General features: G+C 45.3%; 1 protein-coding gene across 1 annotated transcript in view; it reads left to right on the top strand.

Moving 5' to 3' along the window:
• CNTNAP5 (contactin associated protein family member 5) overlaps positions 1–20,566 on the top strand; it is an 886,665-nt gene that overhangs the window by 599,982 nt on the left and 266,117 nt on the right. Inside the window, exon 13 of the mRNA XM_080671382.1 lies at positions 2,159–2,359. Within this exon, the coding sequence (XP_080527508.1) occupies positions 2,159–2,359 (201 nt within the window). The remainder of the gene's footprint in view (positions 1–2,158; positions 2,360–20,566) is intronic.

Below are 20,566 nucleotides of genomic sequence, written 5' to 3'. Positions count from 1 at the left end.
TAAAATATGATTTTGGCAAAATAAGACAATGATTAAATGAATAAGCAAATCAATTAATGAATGTATGAACAATTAGGTGAATGAATATGCAGATATGAAAGTCTGTGTTCATTGGAAGGGAAATCTAAATCCATATGATTTAATGATGCTATGTGGATCACTTTGAAATGAGAGAGATTGGACACAATAATATTGGGGACAAATTTACTTCTCTCTCTGAGCATTTATATATCTATGTATCTATATCTTTATATATGTATAGACATAGGTAAAAATATAGAGGTAACACTATAGTGTAGAATGTTCTAGTATGAGGCAGCGACACACCATCTATTATTGGACTGGGTTTTCCTCTTCTGCTTCTAAGCACCATGGACATTTCAAAACGGTCAGTCTTTCTTTGTCCCTCTACAGTGATGCATTATTAAGCAATTGCTTGTCTTTAGTTATTTTGTCTGCATTTATCTATATTGGCATTTTAAAGATTTTTTGTTAATTATTTGTGTAACATTATTTTTACATGTACTATTTTTACTTTCAAAGTCAAAATCCAGTAACCTTCATCCTGATTTGTTTTTTTAGACTTTTGGGAAAATGTAATTCTGCCCCTGTTAAACATTGGAGACATGTGGGTTACTAGTGGGCTGGCTTTAGGAAACAGTCTTAAGATGAATTGGAACGTTTGAGCACAGTTTAATTTTATGTTGCAAGAAATATGTCCTTTTTGAGAGTTGGAAAATACTTTAGAGATCATTGAAACCAAACTCAAACTCTCTTTTTCTCTTTCTTCCCCCTACTTTGCTGGCACTGCAGTGCAAGGCAGTGAAGTTACTTACCCCAAGTCACAACCTTGCCTCTTAGTGGCGCTAATCAATTGTGGCTGCGTGTAGTGTATGTGCTCATCTTTCCTGTCCGATAGGCCGTGGGCCATTTTATTTACTTCTTAGACCTTGGTTTGTGCATTTGTAAGACTGAAGAGGTGAGGGTGAGGGAGCCACGTGTTGTCTATGTGGGGCTCCTCTTCAGCCCTGAAAACCGAGGATGAGGAATGATGTCACTGCTGTAAAGATGCTCAGATGACAAAAGCTTTCCAAAATGCCCCCTTTCCTCCTTGGCTTCATTCATAAGCATGTTCAGAATTCAATTCCACACCCACTTGCAGTAAATGTTTTACCCTGAGTTATTATTACAGAATGTCTGATGCCTCTCAGATAGTGTCTTGAAACTTTATATTTTTGGTTGTTATTCCATAGTAACAGCCCTGCCACATGATAGGTGGTTTTGCTGTCCTTATATTTTTATTTTTATTTTTTTTTACTGATGATAACACTGAGCCCCCAGATAGTGAGGTGACTTGTCTAAGCTTGTTCTCAGCAGAAAGAGGTTTCACATACAGATATCCCAGTTTCTAGAACTCACATTCCTCTCCTCTCTCCTGACCTTCCATTTTCCCTGTCTGGGCAAAGCATGTTTTAAAGTCCCTGATTTAAAGGTCTTCGCCTCTGCATGTTCTTTTCTTGTAAGCCTCCACAAATACTTTTGGCAAACAGAGGATGAATAATAAACTGCAGTTAAGTGCCTCAGAGTTCAGTGGGGATGGCCAAATTCTACCCTTGTTAACTGTGTATTTTACAGAGACTCTGTGTGTAGGTCTTATTTTCACCCTGGAGCGTGTGGCTTTCTGTGATAATCATGGATGCTGGTGTTTCTCTTGTGAAGGGGGGTGTGTCAGTAGATGGAGGGCTTTGGAGGACTGACACCCTGGGTTCGAATTCCTGAGTCACTAACTGCAATCCTGAGCAAGCTGCCTGAGTCTCTTCACTTGCATTTCCCCCACCTCTGACCTGGGCGTGTGGGCTCCCTTTGGATGGATTTAAGTAACATTGATTTTAAATGAGATAATGGGATTAAATGCTTAGCTTGCAGCCTGTGGAATCAGGGCTCCAAAACATCAGCTCTTAAGATTACTAACTTCCTTTCTCCCCTGGTGGAGCTATGTGAGGAGCAAAAATTCTCTGTCAAATCCTGGGCATGAGTAGAGCAGCAGCTCCCATGGGGAGCCACCATCACACTGCCTGCATGAGCCTCTTTTTGCCAGGGGGATCCTTTTCTGAACTTTCTTCTAACCCTCCTTCCTTGGGCTGTGTTTTCTGGGCAGAGGACAAGATCTGGACCTCGGTGCAGCACAACAACACAGAGCTGACCCGTGTGCAGGGCGCCAGCCCCGAGAAGCCCTACTCCATGGCTTTGGACTATGGGGGCAGCCTGGGGCAGTTGGAGGCCGTGATTGACAGCTCGGAGCACTGTGAGCAGGAGGTGGCCTACTACTGCAGGAGGTCCCGCCTGCTTAACACACCAGGTAAGCTCACAGGCCCTCCTGCTCTGATTGGTCATGCAGGGTGACCACAGCTGGCAGAAGGGCTCCATAACCGGGAATATCACAGAGATGGGTGTTTGCCCACAAGGGGGCTGCACTGAGCCGGGAGGGAAAGGCTGCCGGGAGAGGACTGTGATGGACCAGTCCTACTGATGCCCAGGGTGGGCCGGGAGCAAGTTCCATCGCCTCTTAAGGTCTCTCCTCATCTTCCAAAGGGAAGGATGGCCACACCCACCCTGCACAGCAGTGACCATGAAAAGTGCCTTGAGAGCAGTGGCACTTGAAGCAAGCCCTTGAGCTAGACATAAAAATGTGCAGGTGATAGCATATGGGAAGGCAACAGGGTCTCTGCACATTCACCAAAAGCAAGGCGCTCCGTCTGAGGCGGAAAACATGGGGGGCACAGTGCGAGGCAATGGGGCCGCTGGGTAGCAGGTACTGTGTGCTACCTGAAACGTAGAGGCCTCCGTGCAAATGCAATTTATAAAAATAAAACTTGCTTTTAGAAAAAATTAGATAAACCCTATTTTTTAATCTTTTCCGATGGTTGTTTTTTAGAGTGAATAGTTTATTTCGTTATTAACATGCTTGGAAGAACAAAAAACAAAAACAAAAACAACCAAACAGAAATTTCCTAGAACTGCTTACTAAAACACCCAGGGATTTCGCACAATGTCAGGTGGGTTTGGCAACGATTATGCCCAATCTGGGAATCAGTTTTGTAAACACATTTCATCATTTGTTTCATTGCAGGGGTGTGGGTGCGGTGGTGGGAAGGCTGCCCACCATGGGGATGTGGGCTGGCCAAAAATGTGTGTCAGAATCTTTAGCGTTATGTAATTTAGAGTCCAGTGCTCTGAAGTTAGGAATTGTGAAAGGCCTGGGAAAACTAGACCATGAGATGTCAAAAAAGAGAAGGCCTATGCACCTCACTAAATATAACCCACAGCCTCCCTGATCTAGAATCTTTAGGGAAGACCTTGTGCCACGCGAGTGAATTTTCCAGATAACTGTCACTTATTCCTTTAAGCACCAGAAATCTTTTAAAAGAGTTTCTAACTATTTGAAATGAAAATCTTTCTCAAATAGATTACATGCTTCCTTGCCTTCTTAAGCAGATAATTCTGAATATAAAATGTAACCTTTTCTTGATGACTCAGTATCATCGCTGGGCAAATCAGTTACTGCGTGGGCCGGGGGTGCACCGAGTGAGCAGGCTGAGATCCGAGCATGGGGACAGGGCCCTTCCCCAGGCCTCAGTCGGCTGCCTGGAGAGAGTTGATGTTTCTTGTCCCTGTTTCTCTCCCTTCCAGCTGTCTCGCCTGCAGAGGTCACTCTCAGCACTAGCTGCAAAATGCCTGTGTCTCAAACCCAGCGCATCCTCTTTAGGGCGCTGGTTCCAGATCTCCCAGGTTGGGTTTGGCGGGATGTAGGGAGGAGGTGAGCATGTTGCTGTGACTCTGGAATCTCCTCCAGCATCTGCGTTCTGTGCAGTCCATGTGGCCACCCCATGGATGTCGCACATGTTTTATTTTTCTGCGGTAACTGCCTTTTGATTTATGTGGATATTTGAGCAGGAGGGCGTGGATTTGGGAGCAGGCCATAGTGGGAGTGAGGGCTTGACTCCTCTTTCTAGTTATGTGACTTTGTGCAAGTCACTACATTTCCAGTTTCACCGCCTCACCATTTGCTCAGAACCCTGAACGACAGAGGTAACAGGAAGATGGAAGAAATGGAGCCTGTGCTCCCATCACGGTGCGTGACCAGCAGACCCTGTGGCCCTATTGCTTTCCTTCTGCACAGCCTCCAGCCCAGAGGGAAGGCCCCAAACTTGTGCCAGGATGGGAAACAAGCTCAGGGAGAATGTTATCCTTATTTTAAATGTGTAAATAGGATGATTATAATGATCACAACTCATGCAAGAAAATAATCTCATCCCCCAGAGCAGACGGACATTGTATTTGGTGTGTACCCTTCCAGATGTTTGGCCACATGGATATGCACAAAAGTGCAGTTGGAACACACTGTGTGTATGGTGAAGTTTGAAGGTGTTCATTAACCCTTGCTTCCCCCATGGGTCTGAGTCAAAGGAGGTAGAGGAAGGAGGACATTGGGCATGCTCATACAGTGTCTGCTTTCTCTTGGTGAGCTGGCTTGAAAAGCTCAGTGTGGGCCAGATCCTAAGGGGACCCTGGGCCTTCAGCTGCAGTACTTGTGGCACTGGGTGAGGTGGAGCTGCTGATAGAGTGCCTCCTAGAGATGTGGCCCCAGCCTCTCACCCCTCATACCTAAACGCCAACCCAGGTGTGCTCTCCTCATAGGCATGAGGCAGCCATTAATGTGCACAGGAATTCCAGAGCCAGGAACCAGGGCACTGACCTAAGGGGCTCCTTTCACCAATCCACTGGCTGGTCCTAAAGGCAGGGGCCTCTCCTGGTCACACAGCTACTTCTCTTCATGTCCTCTCATGGCAAGACGAAGGGGAGAGAGCTGCACTAATCCCGTTCCTGAGGGCTCCACTACTCCCCAAGACTCCCCTCCTAAGACCATCACACTGAGGGGTAGGGTTTCCACCCTGTGAATGGATTTGGGAGGGACACAATCAGTTCATAACAGGCACATACATGCAGGAACAGTGTACTAATCCCCTAATTCAGGGGTCCTCAAACTACTGCCCGCGGGCCACATGCGGCCCGCCGAGGACATTTATCTGGCCTGCCGGGTGCCGCTGCCTGTCCTGCTTAGCAGCCGACTCGTCCCAGGCCCGCAGTGCGCATAGGAATTTGTTCATAGCTTTTTTTTTTTTTTTTTAACTATAGTCCGGCCCTCCAACGGTCTGAGGGACAGTGAACTGGCCCCCTGTTTAAAAAGTTTGAGGACCCCTGCCCTAATTGAAGCCAAGCGCTTACCCCCGGAAGGCCAGGAAGCAGAGGAGAGATGGTGGAGACTCACTTCACCTTACCTGGCCGTCAGTCTGGAAGAGCTGAGCAAGCATCCCCTTATCTGCCAAAGTGGGGCCTCTGTGATGTTATTTTACCCTCTTAATTTCACACACACACACACACACACACACACACACACACACACGCTGTACAGATATCATTCCGTATCAATAAGTATGACTTTATGCCAAATGTTTGTTAACAACAGAGTCTTTCATTATGTGGATGTAGCACAACGGAGCATCTCCTTGGCTCCCGGCATCCCCTTGTGAGATTACTTTCTGGAGTGAGTGTTGGGTGGATGCATCTTTTACACTCACCTCACTGTGCACTGAGAGGCGGTTTGGGAACCCTTTCCCCATCCAGCTCTGAGCTCCTGGATCAGAGGTAAGAGGTCAATGCTGATGCAAGTAGACACCCTGATCTTGAAGCCCATAGCTGCTGGACAGCCTGGCAGGAGTTTATTTCGGGTCAGTCATTCAAACAAGTTGCTGTTCAAGTTCATCCCTAGAACTAAGGTTCAGTGCACTTCCAGCGCTGTTTCCCTGTCTCTCTGCCATTCAGTCACCCTACTCATGTCCCCTTGCAGCACGTGAGTGGTCCCACCTGGAGTCTACTGCTTCCTCTCCTTATGTTGAAGAAGGAAAATCCTGTTTCTTTTAAAGTACTCTACAATTCTCAACTTTCCTCTATAACATTAACTGATGATAGTTTAGTGAGCATATAGCTTATTGGCTATTGGCTACATGTGTTAATTTGTGGTATATAATTTGGACTCTAAATCAGTGGTTCCCAATGTGGGGCACACACCCCACAGGGGAGCAATTTGACTTTTAAGGGGGGCAATTGAGAATGAGTTATTAACAGTGAATTTTTTGCATTTCTTATGGTTCTAAGGGCCTCATATAAGTAGATAAATATATATTGTGACATATTTATGCATTTCAGTTCTCTATTATGTTTTGAAACTTTATTTGCTATTTTTTCATATCACTTCATATTACTATTAGTTTTTTAAAAAATTTCTTAGTGATTTCTTCCTCAGTACTTTGTCCTTTTGTTCTTTTATTTTTCTCTTTTATGGATGCCATGTTCTTTTGAAACTTGTTTAGACAAAGTTAATGGCCTTTTAGGCTGATAGGAGTTCACTTTCTAAATAATAAGAATTATATGTTATAGGGGGGGCATCAGGATTTTAGAGATGCTTAGGTGGGGCATGGCCAAAAATTGGTTGGGAACTACTGCTCTAAATAAATATTTGCTATAGTATGTCTGAATATACAAACACCGTGTTTACATACTATAGAGTCTATGCTGTATAATACATTGTGTATTGGCACATATACACATCATATACTCTTTGTGTTCCCAAATAGACATATCAATGCACTCATGTGTATAGATCCTCAGGTTCCATGTTCACAAAACTAATCATTACGTTTAGAAATCTCAGTAAGAAATTGTGATACAGCATAGTCACATTGCTGATAAAGAAGGAGCACTTCAAGGTTCTCTGGGGATTACTAAACGTAAAACACTTTGTTCCCAATACTTGGTCTATTAGCAGATGATTACATTTCCTTTCATACAATAAGTATTTATTGATTCTTTATTCTGTGCCACACACTTTTCTGGTGAGGTGAAATGAAACACTGAAAAATAAAAACAGTTCCTGTCCACATGCTTGTAGTAGGGATGACAGAAACAAACCAAACACACACAAGCATGCACATACACCACCTATTTGCACACACATGGATACACACACATACACACATAAGCATGCACACATATTTTCACACATCAACACACATACATATTCATATACATGTACAGACATACACGTGCCCATACACACATCATCAGTTCATGAAAAATGTGAGACAGAAAAGTGAAGACACATCAGGGGCCTGAGTGTGACCATGATGGGAGTTCTCTTGCAGACAGGCAGGTAGGAAAGGCTCTCTTGGTTTCGAGGGGTCCTGCCACTGCCACCAGAGTCCTGGTTAAGGGAGGGGTGGGGCCTGTGAAATCTGGGACAGAGGACTGCACTGCAGGCTGAGCATCAGCACCAGGCCAGGGCAGCTCATGAGAGGGAACAGGGAACAAGGGTAACAGGAAAATGAGGTTGGGTGCCCAGAGACCAGGCCATGCAAGGCTAAAGATTGGATTTTATTGTAAGTGTGCAAGGAAGTCACTGGGACAGGGATTCTCTTTCTCTTCTATTTCAAAGCCCAGAGTTAATGTCTGTTTATGTCAGGCTAAACCAGGTACTTACAATGTGCTAAGCACTTAGGTATTTTAGGTTATCCCTGGTGAACTGGGAGCAGCTTAGAGCCCCTGAGAGCAGAACCCACATCTGGTCCCCACAGTCCAGCTCAGCCACAGATCCTTAGAGCCCGCTTTGCATTGCCTCTGATTCATGGCACTACTTTTATGCTCGCTGCCCCGCTGGAACCAAATTGAGGCCACTTTGACAACGTCACCCACCATGTTGCTATTGCAGGGCCCCACAACACCCGCACATCTGAGAGGTTTGGCAGAGAGCTGGACGCCTTCTTCCTTACTCTCCTCTCAAACATCTATAAGTATTCTCTCCCCCGCTGCCCCATCCATCCTGTCTTTCTTCTCTCCCCTCCCTCTTTCCTCTTCCATTCCTCTTCTTCCCTACCCCCTCTCCTTCCTTCCTCCCTCCCTCATTGCTTTCTAAGTGCCCTCTTTCCATCCTTCCACATACACACAGACACAGAGCATGCGGGTAGAACTGACCCGAAGCCCATGCTTCGTTCAGCACTGCCACCATGCTGCTGAAAAACATTTTGTCATGGCAGCAGCATAATCAGAAGCTCAAACGTATGCCATGGCATCTGCACAACAAATACTGGGGCAGTATGTGAAATACCTTTATTTAAAGGGCATTTCCACTTTATGCACTTTAAACTCTATCAAGACACTCATGGTTCCTATGATGCACCTTTTTGATTACCACTGCCACTAATGCCATTGGCTCTCAGCTTCTGAGCACCATTTCTCTGCAGGCGTTTCAAATGCTATTTTATTTAATCCTCTCAATGATCTTATAGCATTTGTATTATCACTCTCTGCTTATTTATGTGCTAAGAAATTAGGTGTTTCCCCAAGGTCTTAGCTGCTAAGTGCTAGAGACCAGTTTCAAAGGAATGTCTCTGGCTTTAACCTTCATCTCATTTCTAAATAATGTGCAGAGAAAGAAGAAAGGTTTCCCGGAGAGAAGGGAACAATGTAAGGAGGATGCAGGTATCCGAAGAAAAGGTGCATCTTTGTCTGGACATCAACTCCTATGTAACAAACCACTTTGAACTTCTTGGCTTAAAACAGGCAACATGGGACAGACTGAGCCAACGCTGTCACATTAAAAGTGAGGGAAACGTGAGTCCATATTGTAGTGACATGTACAGACATGTTTTAAAACTACCTTATTTTCAAAACCGTTCATGAATAACCAACTAGCCAAAGAAAATACAGCAAAAGAGGTCAGTGTCAGGAGACAAACCCAGATCAGAGCTAATTAATGTCTGACTCTCCATTTCACCTTCCTGGGACTTCTGTCGCCTCAAGGTAAACTGCTAAAATGTGGTTATAGGAGCTTACCAAAGGACTTAAAAATAGAGACCATTGCGTGACTCAAGGCAGCGCACTTCACTGCACATGAAAGCCACCTTTCCTCATAATGTCTCCACAGCTCCTTCTGAGTCAGAATCAGAGGTGGGTTTTATAAAGAAGACATGTGCCTTAACGGAGCTGAAGAACTGGAAAATAAAACTGTCCACAAAGTTTATGACAGAACAGGTGTCTGGCTGCAAACGAATTGCCGTTCAGACCGTTAGCTACTTAAATAATCCATGTGGATTGCCCCCAAGTCCACATTCAGATCCTGGGTAAGATGTTTTAAGTTTTCTCACCCTTGCATGAAAGACCATGCTCACTTACTTTATCTCAAAGGTGCTGGTGGGAAGGAGAGCCTTGTTTCTTAGTTCTAACCTGTAGTGCAGTGGAAACAATATGGAAAAATCACGGATTGTGGAATCATTAGCCTGATATTAAACTGTACTGATTAGCTGTGAAATCCGGAATAAGTTACATAGGTCTTCTGAGCCTCAGTTTCCTGATCTTTAGCATATAATGACAGATGCCTGCCATATGCTGCATGTAGTAGACATTCAGGGCACACCTGCTATTTTACCCCTGTCATGTGAGGTGGTGAAAGAGTTCAACTTTGGGACTTGCTTCTTGTTGTCAATGGCATACTTACTTTCTACACTGCAGTTCCCTCCCTCAGAGTGCTGTGGAGAGTTAGCCCATGTCTCCTCCCCAGCCCTCATCCACGCATGGATATTCTCATCACAATGGCTGGCGCCACCATCTACCTGGTTTCTTAGGGTGAAAGCACAGGACTCATTTCCTCTTCCCATCTGGGTTCCAGGCAGCACACAAACAAACACCAAACCCATCTGCCAGAGGGACTTTGGACCAAGCCTCTTCTGCCCCATTTCACTGCTTCTACGTCAAGTCACAGCTCCTGGCCTCCTCACTGGACGAGGGCATCTGAGTCCTGCTCCCTCTCCCTTCCAGCCCTGACCCCACCTCCCACAGTGTACATCTCACTCAGCCAGAGTGACCATCTTTCCAAATGAGATTCTAGGCCCAGCTTCAAATCCTCCCCTCCTTGTGAAGTGGAAACCAGACCCCTTCCTGTGGTCCACGGAGCTCCGAGGGCTCTGAGCTCCCACTGCCACCAAAAGGGGCCTTTCCCTGGATCCTGCACCTCGTCACGTTCCTCCCCGCCCGGTGTGCACCCGCGTTCTCTCTGCTCAGAGGCTTCATTCCTCTGCTCATGCTTATCTCTCAACTTGCATTTACCTACAACTAAAGCTTCCAGTCCATCCTGCTTTGCCATCTCGTCCCATTTTAGTATTCTGCATAGAGGTTGTTACTACCTGTTGTTTTCTTCCAATTTTCTTTGTGTGTTTTTGTTTGTTTGGTTTACTGTCTACCTCCATTAGAACGTGAGCTCCATGAAAGGGGAACTTTCTTTGTCTTGCTTAGCATTTTATCCCATAATGCCTAGAGTAGCACCTGGCACCTTGCAAATATTTAGCAAGTGGTTATTGAATGCATGGGAGATCCCTTCTCAATTAATAGGAAGTACCACTCCCTTTCCTATGCCAGAGGACCCTGATCCAACAGCGCCTGCGGCTAGGCCTGCCTCACAACCTCCTGCCGGGAGAAAGCGGGAGAAAGCCGCTCTGCCGAGTGGGAAGCGGGTGTGGGAGGGGGACTGCCCACTGCTCCTGGATCAGCTACCATCACCTCCTGTGACCCTGAGAAAGTTACATTTTATGGGCCTCCCGTTTCACCGCTTTGATCCTAGCAGATTATATACAGTTGCTGTTCTCCAATGTCCTTTGTTCCCAGACATTCTGCGCCTTTGTACTAGCCCGCGCAGAGTGAGGTAAAATGCGTGCGCAGATTATACTGTCTTGTTACAGTAAAGAACTAGAGGGCTTGGTTTAAAAAGAGACTTTTTGAGACTCTTAAGGTTGTGAAATATGATAATTTATTTATATAGTAGGTGATGGTTTTTGACACCTTCATGCACCTGGTCGTCTCAGAATATACTTTCTTATGGAAACACTGATTGTGCAGAGAAGGTATGAAGCTTTCCCAAGGCCATTACAAGCCAAGAATCACGAGAATAACAATTCTTACCTGACAGTAGTTATAACGCTATTACAGCATTTGCTTTATAAATGCATTCAGTTAGACATGGAATGCAGCTGCACAGGTGAGGCCCAGCAGTCTGCAAAGGCTTCACGCTGTGGCAGCACCCCAGCTGGACTTCCTCCTGCCTGAGCCCTCACGGACCCAGGCCACAGGGAGAGCAGCCCGGGCCAGCAAAGACGTGGACCGGCGACGTGATTTTAGATAAGGTACCCAGCATCTCTAGGTCTCAGTTTCCCCATCTCTAAGAATGAGCATGACAAAAATAACATAATGGTATCCATAAGAACAAAAATGTTTGGAAACTTTCATGCTTTAAAATTTAACTTCTCAGTTTATGTAAGTTTTTTGAAATGACAGAGGTGATTTTGTAAACAATGTTCACTGTCCTCTCCTTTTTCCTGAAAGGCAGGAATGGGTGAATTATTCCTGTTTGCCTTCCTCCACACACATGTAGGTTCATGTATATGTTTGTGTGTGTGTGCATGTGCGTGCCTGTGCTTGTGTGTGTGTAGAGATTGTTAAACCATAACCTTAGTGTGACTCAGTAGAAATTTTTTAAGGTCTGAAGACACAATTAACTGAATTCCCTGCTCTGCCATTTACTTGCTGAGTAGCCATTGTCAGGTCATAACTTGAGTCTGTGAGTCATGTTTTCTCATCTGCAAATTTTTCACCAATCTTGCAGGCTTTTCCAGGGAGTAAGATGCATGAGTAAATGGAGCTGACCACAGTGGCTACTGTATTGAAGGAGCTTGTGTCACTGTCGGCAGAATTAGAGATGGTGCCTACATGTCAGTGAGGTGCACAATGCTTGGGAAAGGAGGTACCTTTTCTTGGGTAAATTCCATGGATCTTCCAGGAAAGGTATCACTTCCTTAAGGCACAGGTGGAGAGAAAGGATTCATTGTGATGGGAAAAGCATGGAGCGGCCAGTGTGATTCACCCTCAGAGGGTGGGGAAAAGACAGATTTGGGAACTAAATAGCTTAAGTTGTTGCTGCTTCTTGCAGAGGAGGAGGCCGAGAAGGTGGGAAGAAAGGAGAGCAGGATGGGGGGAGGGCCACTCTGACTCAGGTGCTCTGCAGCAGCTTCTGTGGGTGAACTCACCTACTGGCACTGAGTGAAAGGTGGCATGATAGGAAGCTTGACCAAGTGGCTGTAGAGAGAGAACTGACTGGGTCCAGAAAAGATGGCAGAAAAGAAGTTAGTTAGGTCTCTCTGTCAGTGGTAGAGGAAAGAGGTAAGAAGCATGAAGTCATAGAACTAGAAAGGAAATAACAGTGATTGGATATGATAAACAAAGGAGCCTCTAAAACAATATTATTCAATAGAAATATAATATGATCTACATGGGAACTTTAAAATTTTTTGATAGCTACATCCTATATAATAAAAGCCTAATATGCTAAGTATCCAGTCATCTGTTCAACCAATCAAAGTATAATATGCTAATGATATGCTGAGGCCGCTCAACTGCTCACTATATGTGAACTGACCACCAGGGGGCAGATAGTCGACCAATCAACCAGTCGCTATGACATGCACTGATCACCAGGGGGCAGACAGTCGACCGGTTGACCAGTCGCTATGATGTGCACTGACCACCAGGGGGCAGACGTTCCGACCAGTAGTTAGCTTGCTGCTGAGGTCCGGCTGATCAGGACTGAGCAAGATGGACATGCCCTGGAGCCCTCCCGTGGTCCCTCCCTGGCTGGCCAATCTCCCGCATCCCTCCCTGGCACCGATAATACACCAGTGGGGTCCCTCGGCCTGGCCTGCACCCTCTCGCAATTTGGGACCTCTTGGGGGATGTCGGGATTTTAGCCCTATCCTGCTCAATGCAGGAGCTGCCCCCTGGTGGTCAGTGTGCTCCCACAGGGGGGCGGGCGCCGCTCAGCCAGAAGCCAGGCTCACAGTTGGCGAAGCGTAGTGGCAGTGGGGGGAGCCTCTCCCACCTCCATGGCAGCACAAAGGATGTCCAACTGCCAGCTTAGGCCCGCTCCCCCCAGCAGTTAAACATACTCCAAGGGCTTCTGGACTGCACGATGGCGCAGTTGGACTTTCCTTGAGGGCTTCCAGACTGCAAGAGGTCTTCTGGACTGCAAGAGGGCTTCCGGACTGCAAGGAGACCCCCCCCCCCCCCCCAAGTGCATGAATTTCATGAACTGCGCCTCTAGTTATAAAGATAAAAAGAAATATATAAAAAGTATAGTATCACCTCAATCAGTGAATAAGATGTTACTACTTCAGTTTCATAAATGAGGAAGTGGAGATGTACAGAAAAAGTGAGTTACCTAGGTCTCAGAGGAATGAACCCAGGCAGCTCTAACTTTAAAGACTATGCCCTGAGAAGAGAGAGCAGAGGTCAAGATGATGAAGGAAAAGCAGGTCAAGGTCCTGAGTTCACACACTTGTTCTATGTGATGGTTCTGCCAACTGAGGACATACATGTTCACTGACAAGAGCATCCTATCTAATAAAAGAGTAATATGCAAATATTGACCATCACTCCAACACACAAGATGGCTGCCCCCATATGGCCAAAGATGGCTGCCCCCATGTGGACACAAGATGGCCAGCAGGGGAGGACAGTTGTGGGTGATCAAGACAGCAGGGGAGGGCAGATGGGGGGGACCAGGCCTGCAGGGGAGGGCAGTTGTGGGGGACCAGGCCTGCAGGGGTGGGCAGTTGGGGGTGACCAGGCCTGCAGGGGAGGGCTGTTGTGGGTGACCAGGCCAGCAGTGGAGGGCAGTTAGGAGTGACCAGGTTAGCAGGGGAGCAGTTAGGGGCAATCGGACTGGTAGGGGAGCAGTTAGGCATCAATCAGGCTGGCAGGCAGAAGCGGTTAGGGGCAATCAGGCTGGCAGCCAGGTGAGCGGTTGGGAGCCAGCAGTCCTGGATTGTGAGAGGGATGTCCGACTGCCCGTTTAGTGGGATCGGGCCTAAACGGGCAGTCGGACATCCTCAAGGGGTCCCAGATTGGAGAGGGTGCAGGCTGGGCTGAGGGACACCCCCCCCCCTTGCACGAATTTTGCACACCAGGCCTCTAGTATTTATATATGATGCATGTAGCTGTTTGCAGTATCATATGTGTATATATATGTATAACAAACCCTTACTTATACATGTCTGTTCATAGGTATATTCTGCATATATGCACTTACTAGTATATATTGTTGTTGTTTTCTTCTGTTCAGTTTACTAATTATCCCTATGTAGGAGGCACTTAATGTAGGGAGAAAGGAAAAGGAAATATATTAGCATTAAGCCCAGTTTTTGGATCTAATACTTGCAATGTGCCAGGATACTTCAATAAGTATTTTCAGTTTATAGAACAGATGAATTCTAAAACTGCCTCATTTTAATCCATATAATTTCATGAGGTATAGATTAGTACTAATGAACAAACTGAGGTTGAAAGAGGTTAAGTACAATAAGAACCACATGACCTATCCACATCTAAAGAAATACACACCCATCTAGAAAAAAAAAAAAAAAAGCTACTACAATTAAATTCTGTTTCATGGTCAAGAAAAAGCCATATTTTCTTAAGTCTGCCCTGTCACCAGCTGCCCTAATGCCAGTAATACAAAATTCCCTTGGACTGAATCAGACTGTGACTAGATTTTTCCTAGGAAACCTGCATTATATAGATACAGTCATACGTCATTCCAAAATCCATCTGGCTAATCATTTCATAAGATGCCTGCAAGAATAGAAAACTAATTCTCTCTGGGAAAACACCCCAGACAGGGAGAACGAGTCAGATAAAGAGAAAATTAGAATGAAGTTGCTGACACTAATAATCCATCTATGTGTTCAGCAGAATATTTTGATTGAGCTTAGAAATGATAAGATGTCAGGATAGTGGAATAGCTGCTGAAATCACCTTGGGAGGGTTAAGATTGAGGAAAGGAGGAAGAAAGGAAGGAAGGGAAGGAGGGAAGTACGGAGGGACAGAGGGAAAGGCAAACAAACTTTTGGGGAATTATCTCTGAATCAGGATCCTGTATTCTGTCTCATTTGTATCATTAATGGAATAAAAATGATTCTCAACCACGGAGACATGATTTTAGACAAATAATCCTGTGTAGTCTCAAGAGCCTCAAGTGATGATGTTGAAAACCAGGAGTCCATTACCGTGGGCACACCATTTCCAACAGTGCCACCCACAGGGGCTTCTTCACTAAGGGGATAGGGTGGTGGAAGAAGCCCTGGGATGGTAATTTGTTGGCAGCTAAAAGGCACAGAGGACATGTGTTTCCTCGGTGGTAGCATTGAAATTAAAATTCCTTTCCAAGTGAGAATGCTCCAACTTGAGAATTATTCAAGAATAACCACTGAGTCGTATTCATTTGAATACCCAGAGCCTTGCTTGGCACCTGGTACAAAGTAGGTCCTCAAAAAATCTTCTTCCTTCAGGGACCAGAAATTATGATCCTTTCATATGCCTGGTAGATGAAGAAATCATAATTGGTACATAACTTAAATGCCCATCACACAGTGGGGGGAACATAGAAAAAAAGTCACACCCTAACAAGAATTGAAATAAGATGGCCTGCTTGCAGCATTGCTTGTCCTTCTCATCTACTGTAAAAGGCATCCATTTATGTGGCTCATCAAATAAAACTGTATCAGACTTCTAAAATACTACAAACTATTTTTTAACTTATGATCCTCATTATAAGCATAAATACATAAAGCCTAAATTTTAGTTTCAGCTAAAATCAAATATTTTATTAATCTGAAACTTAGCTTTACTATTTAGTTAATTTAATTAGAGTTTCAATGTTAGTCCATGCTAATGTCAACATCAATGGTCTGAAAGCCGGAGAGCCAGCACGGCAGATGGAGCTGGACACTCTCGGCCAGGAGGGCTGGTGCCCACAATGCAATGCCAGGCCCAGGCGCCTCCACAGGGCCCGCAGGCAGTGAGTGCCCTCCAGGACTTGGGTTACTTCCCCTTCTGGCTTCTTCTGAGGCTCCATGTTTACATGTGGGGGAGTTGTTCCCATCCTTTCTGACTTTCAAAGGTCTTCAGGTAACAGTGTGTAAACCACAGACCTAAGGCGAGATTATTACTCAGACTGTTAAAACAATACAGTTGATGGCAGCTGGGGGTGCTTTTTGAAAAAGATGTTGGAAACGCTAAAATAACTGGGCTGTTATTAAAAATGACCAGAAAGTTAGAGATTGGCAGAAATCCATTGCTAAGATGAAGGGCTTTAAACTCCCTGGCAGCGGGAGAAGATTAACCAAGTGAAGGGAGAGAGAAGAGTGGCCTGAGCCGGGTCCTGCCACAGGCGATTTGAATGCGTCTCTTGGGGTCTGCTAAGAAGACTACAGTGCTGGTGGGCTCACACGGGAAAGCATTATAGCCCCTGCCAGGTGCAGGGCTGAAGGCCCCAGGCCAGATGCTGTCTCAGGGATTCTTTAACCCACGCACCTGTGTTCTGGATGCCACACAGCTCTATGTCCTTGATCGGACAGCTTCTGTCTCAGGTGTCTTCAGGATCCCATGCATTTCACAGTGTGGATGCAAGGTGCTGGGCTCCAGTGCGTTCATGTGCGTGAACATGGCACCTGCCCTCTGTGCCATTTCAGTCAAAATAAGTATGATGCCTCCTCCAGCTATCCAGTAGTGCCCTGGGGTCTTTGTTGGATGTGTTCTCTCCTGCCTCAGGGAAGCAGTAATTTCATTTCATCCTCCATCATGCCTGAATACACAGTTTACCTAAAGGTTAAGAATTATGCATCTAATTAAGAGGATTGGGCAATTCCACTACATTAACATTAATAGTGCATGGAAAGCACTCCCTATGGCAGCATTTTTTAAGCAGTAGCTATTTCCACATCTATTCTCTCTTTCCATTTTTTTCCTCCTGCACCACTAAATGAAAATTTAATGGTAGCAATGGCACCTGTGTTGATGGAAGGGCAAAGGTGAGAATTGTTCCTGCTGGCCTCTTTCTCATTCCCCCTGGATTAGGGCAGCATTCTTGAGACAGGTTTGCTTTGCTGACCAAAGCCAGTGCATGGACTAAGAGGCCGAAGGATGGGGAGTTGTCAGGAAAGCCCTGCAGCAGATAGGCATGATGGAACTCAGCCATCAAATGAGAACATGTGAACCTTTATTCCACCCTGGAATTGGAAGGTCATACAGTAGAGAGTGAATTTTATAAAGGCTAAACGTAAGTGACGAACGGTGAGGCGTCATGGAATTCCCTGGCCTTGGAACGCTGCCCTAGGAGTCTTTCCTGCCCTGCGCCCCTTTGTACCGGGTCATTCGGCCTGCAGCCCATCAGTGAGAGCAGGCTTCACCACGCAGTATCCACAAAGTCCTCCGCATCCAGAGCTTCCAGAAGAAACGGGCAAGCAAGTTGCACTGTGGCTTCAGACTTTTTTTTAAATTTCTTTATTGATTAAGGTGCTACATATGTGGCTTCAGACTCTTACTCAGAGGCCCCGCTGAGGGAGGGGCAAGGGTCTGAGAGATATTTAGCAACTAACTGAAAGATCTAGAAGCATCTGTTTAGCATGACTTGTTCCAGAGGCATTGAAGGGAAAGAGCAACGTGACCATGTGTTGAATCTTTACTAGAAGGAGCATAATTGCCCTGCAAACTGGATGAGGTAGAGTGAGGTCTTCAACAATAGTAGTCTGTATCAAGATTCGGCAGCATCTAGCACATCTTCCCTCCCTGGGCACCTTATTTACCAATTTCATCGTCTATTTCTTATTTATTATCCTTGTATATCATTTATTAAATAATTTATCATTATTTAAATGCTTCTCCTGGCTGGGTAGCTCCATTGGTTAGAGTGTGGTCTCCATGCGCCTGGGTTTCTGGTTTGATCTCTGGTCAGGGCACATGTTTCTCTATCTCTCCCTTTTTTCTCTCAAATTAATGATTTTTTTTTAGTAAATAAATATTTATTATTTATTATCTTATTTCCCTTCATGAGTCCTTTCTGATACTGTGTGTTTCAGCTCAGGGATTTCCAAGGTGTGAAACACAAAAATGTTTTATGTGACTTAAAAAGTTATTTGTATTTTTATTTTTCATGTGTTTATATATACAAATTAGCCATCAACTGCATGATTTCAAATCTTGTTAGTAAGAGAGTAGTGAAAGTTAAAAAGAAGTTAGTCGATGTAAGGGTCAATTAAATTCTTAAGAAAGGTATGAGTTCAGGAATCGTGCAGGAAAAAAGGTAGGAAACTCAGAGCTGGTTCTGCTAAGACAGAGATTCGGAAGCACAAGGACACTTTCTCTCCCCGGACGCCCAGGCTCTGTCACGCCTCCGTCTTACTCACACCTGGCCCCACTTCCAGAGGTGCCCCCCTCATGCAACATGGCTGGTAACAGTTTCTCTTTCCTTCCCAGGTGTGCCTCCCTGGGAATCCCACTGATTCATGTGGGCTGGGTTAGTGTCTGTTCTTTCTATTCCCTTTTTACCTGGTTCATATTTTCACCATATTAAGCATTCACAGTTGTTATAAACAGTTGCATAGCTAAAGCTGATATGCAAATGCTGTTCTTTTTTAAGTTATGAGAACCTGGACATGCATTTAGAGGATACTACATAATCAGTTCTGAATCCACAGTTTCTCCAGAACTCCTCTTAGAGTCACCAGTGATCTCCGTGGTTGCCAAGTCCCTGTGAACCTGGGAGAGCATCTCTGATTTGGCAGCATCTGGGACAGATGCTCACTTTCTCCTCCTTGAAATACATGCTTTGCTTGACTTGTAAGACACTCTCTCCAGTTCATGCCTCCCTACCTGACTGCTTTCACTACCTTCTTGTTTTTCTTTTCTCCTTACACCTAAAAAGAGGAGTGGGCTTTGGGGTTACAGTTCAGTCACATGACAAAGACTTTTAACTTAGCTCCCCAGCCAAGGTGCCTTTTCTGAACATGAGGTTGACATGCCTGCCTGCCTGCCTACTGGTCTTTCAATGTCCAAAAATAATGTTCTGATTTTCTTTCTCTACATCTGCTTCCCCAGCATTCTTTCCCAACTTTTTAAATGACGGCTGGCTCTGCCAGATGTTCAGACCAAGAATCCTTGGTGATATCCTTGATTCCTCTTTTTCCCCTGCCTTCTCATAAAATTTTTGCATTTAAAATTTACATGCAATAGTATTCTGTATTAATTTTAGATGTATAATATAGTGGTTAGACAATCATACAATTTATAGAGTCCTCACCCCAGTATTTCCAGTACCCACCTGGCACCATATATAGTTATTACAATACTAGAGACCCGGTGCACAAAATTTGTGCATGGGTAGGGTCCCTAGGCCTGGCCAGCGATCAGGGCTGACCTGTGGGGTGACCAGCGGGGTGATTGGGGCCCCGCTTGCACCTGCCTTGGCTGGCCTGGCACTGCCTACTCGCCAGCCATGAAGTGGGCAGCCTCACCACACAGCTACCCCAACTCCCTGGTCCACCCCAGGTGCCCCTTGGGCACTCACCCCGCTTCTCTGAGCCTCAGTCTGCATCCCTAGCGAGGCTGCAGGAGTTCCGCCCTAGGGACCCACTTCTCCATAGCTGGGTGTGGCAGACCAGGAGATGCAAGGGGCGGCGGTGGAAGACAGAGACAGACAGCTGACAGGGGTGAGCAGAGCAGGGATGAGCAGGAGTGGCTCCTCCCCGGTCACCTGCCACTTTGCACGCTATTACATCCCCTGACTACTATATCCCTCGGCAGATGTTGGATGCCAGTTTCATGCTGGTTTCAGCCCGATCCCTGTGGGCCATGCTGAGGGACCCTACCGGTGCACGAGACCACCATCTTTGTCACTCTCCAGACTTATTAGATTATTACAAATGCCACCTAAATGAATTTTCTTGCTTCTTCCCACCATACTCTTTAGCTTATTCTCTACACATAAGCTGGTGTGTGCTTGTTCCTTCCTGAACTCAGTGATCCAGTGTCTCCCTGTCTCACACAAAGCAAGGCTGCTGACTTCTCAGGTCTTCCATATTCTGGATCTACTTAGCCTCTACCTCTCACCCAACACTGTTATTCCCTGCCCGCCCCCCCCCTCCGCCCCCGCTTTTTCAATTATAACCATCCTAGCAGGTGTGAAGTGAAATCTCATTATGGTTCTTATTTCATTTATTTAATAATCAATGATAAATATCTTTCATGGGCTTGTTGGTCATTTGCATTCTTCTTTGGAGAAATATTTATTCAAATTATTTGCCCATTTTTAAATTATGTTGTTTGTTTGAGTTGTTGGATATTAGATTCTTATCAGATATATTATTATAAATATTGTCTCCAATTCTCTGGGTCATCTTTTCACTTTCTTGATAGCACCTGTTGATGCTAAGTTTTTAATGAAATCCAATTTATTTATGATTCTTTTGTTATTTGCACTGTGGCATAAAATCTAAAATCTATCTTAGAACTTCTGTACTTGCTATTCTCCTGCCTGCAAATCTCTTTTCCAATTTATCACATATCTTGTTCCTTT

Source organism: Plecotus auritus (genome assembly GCF_963455305.1).
Source record: "Plecotus auritus genome assembly, chromosome: 5".
NCBI classification, from domain to species: Eukaryota; Metazoa; Chordata; class Mammalia; order Chiroptera; family Vespertilionidae; genus Plecotus; species Plecotus auritus.
Note: the sequence above shows the minus strand (reverse complement) of the source record. Positions and strands in the feature narration are given on the sequence as shown.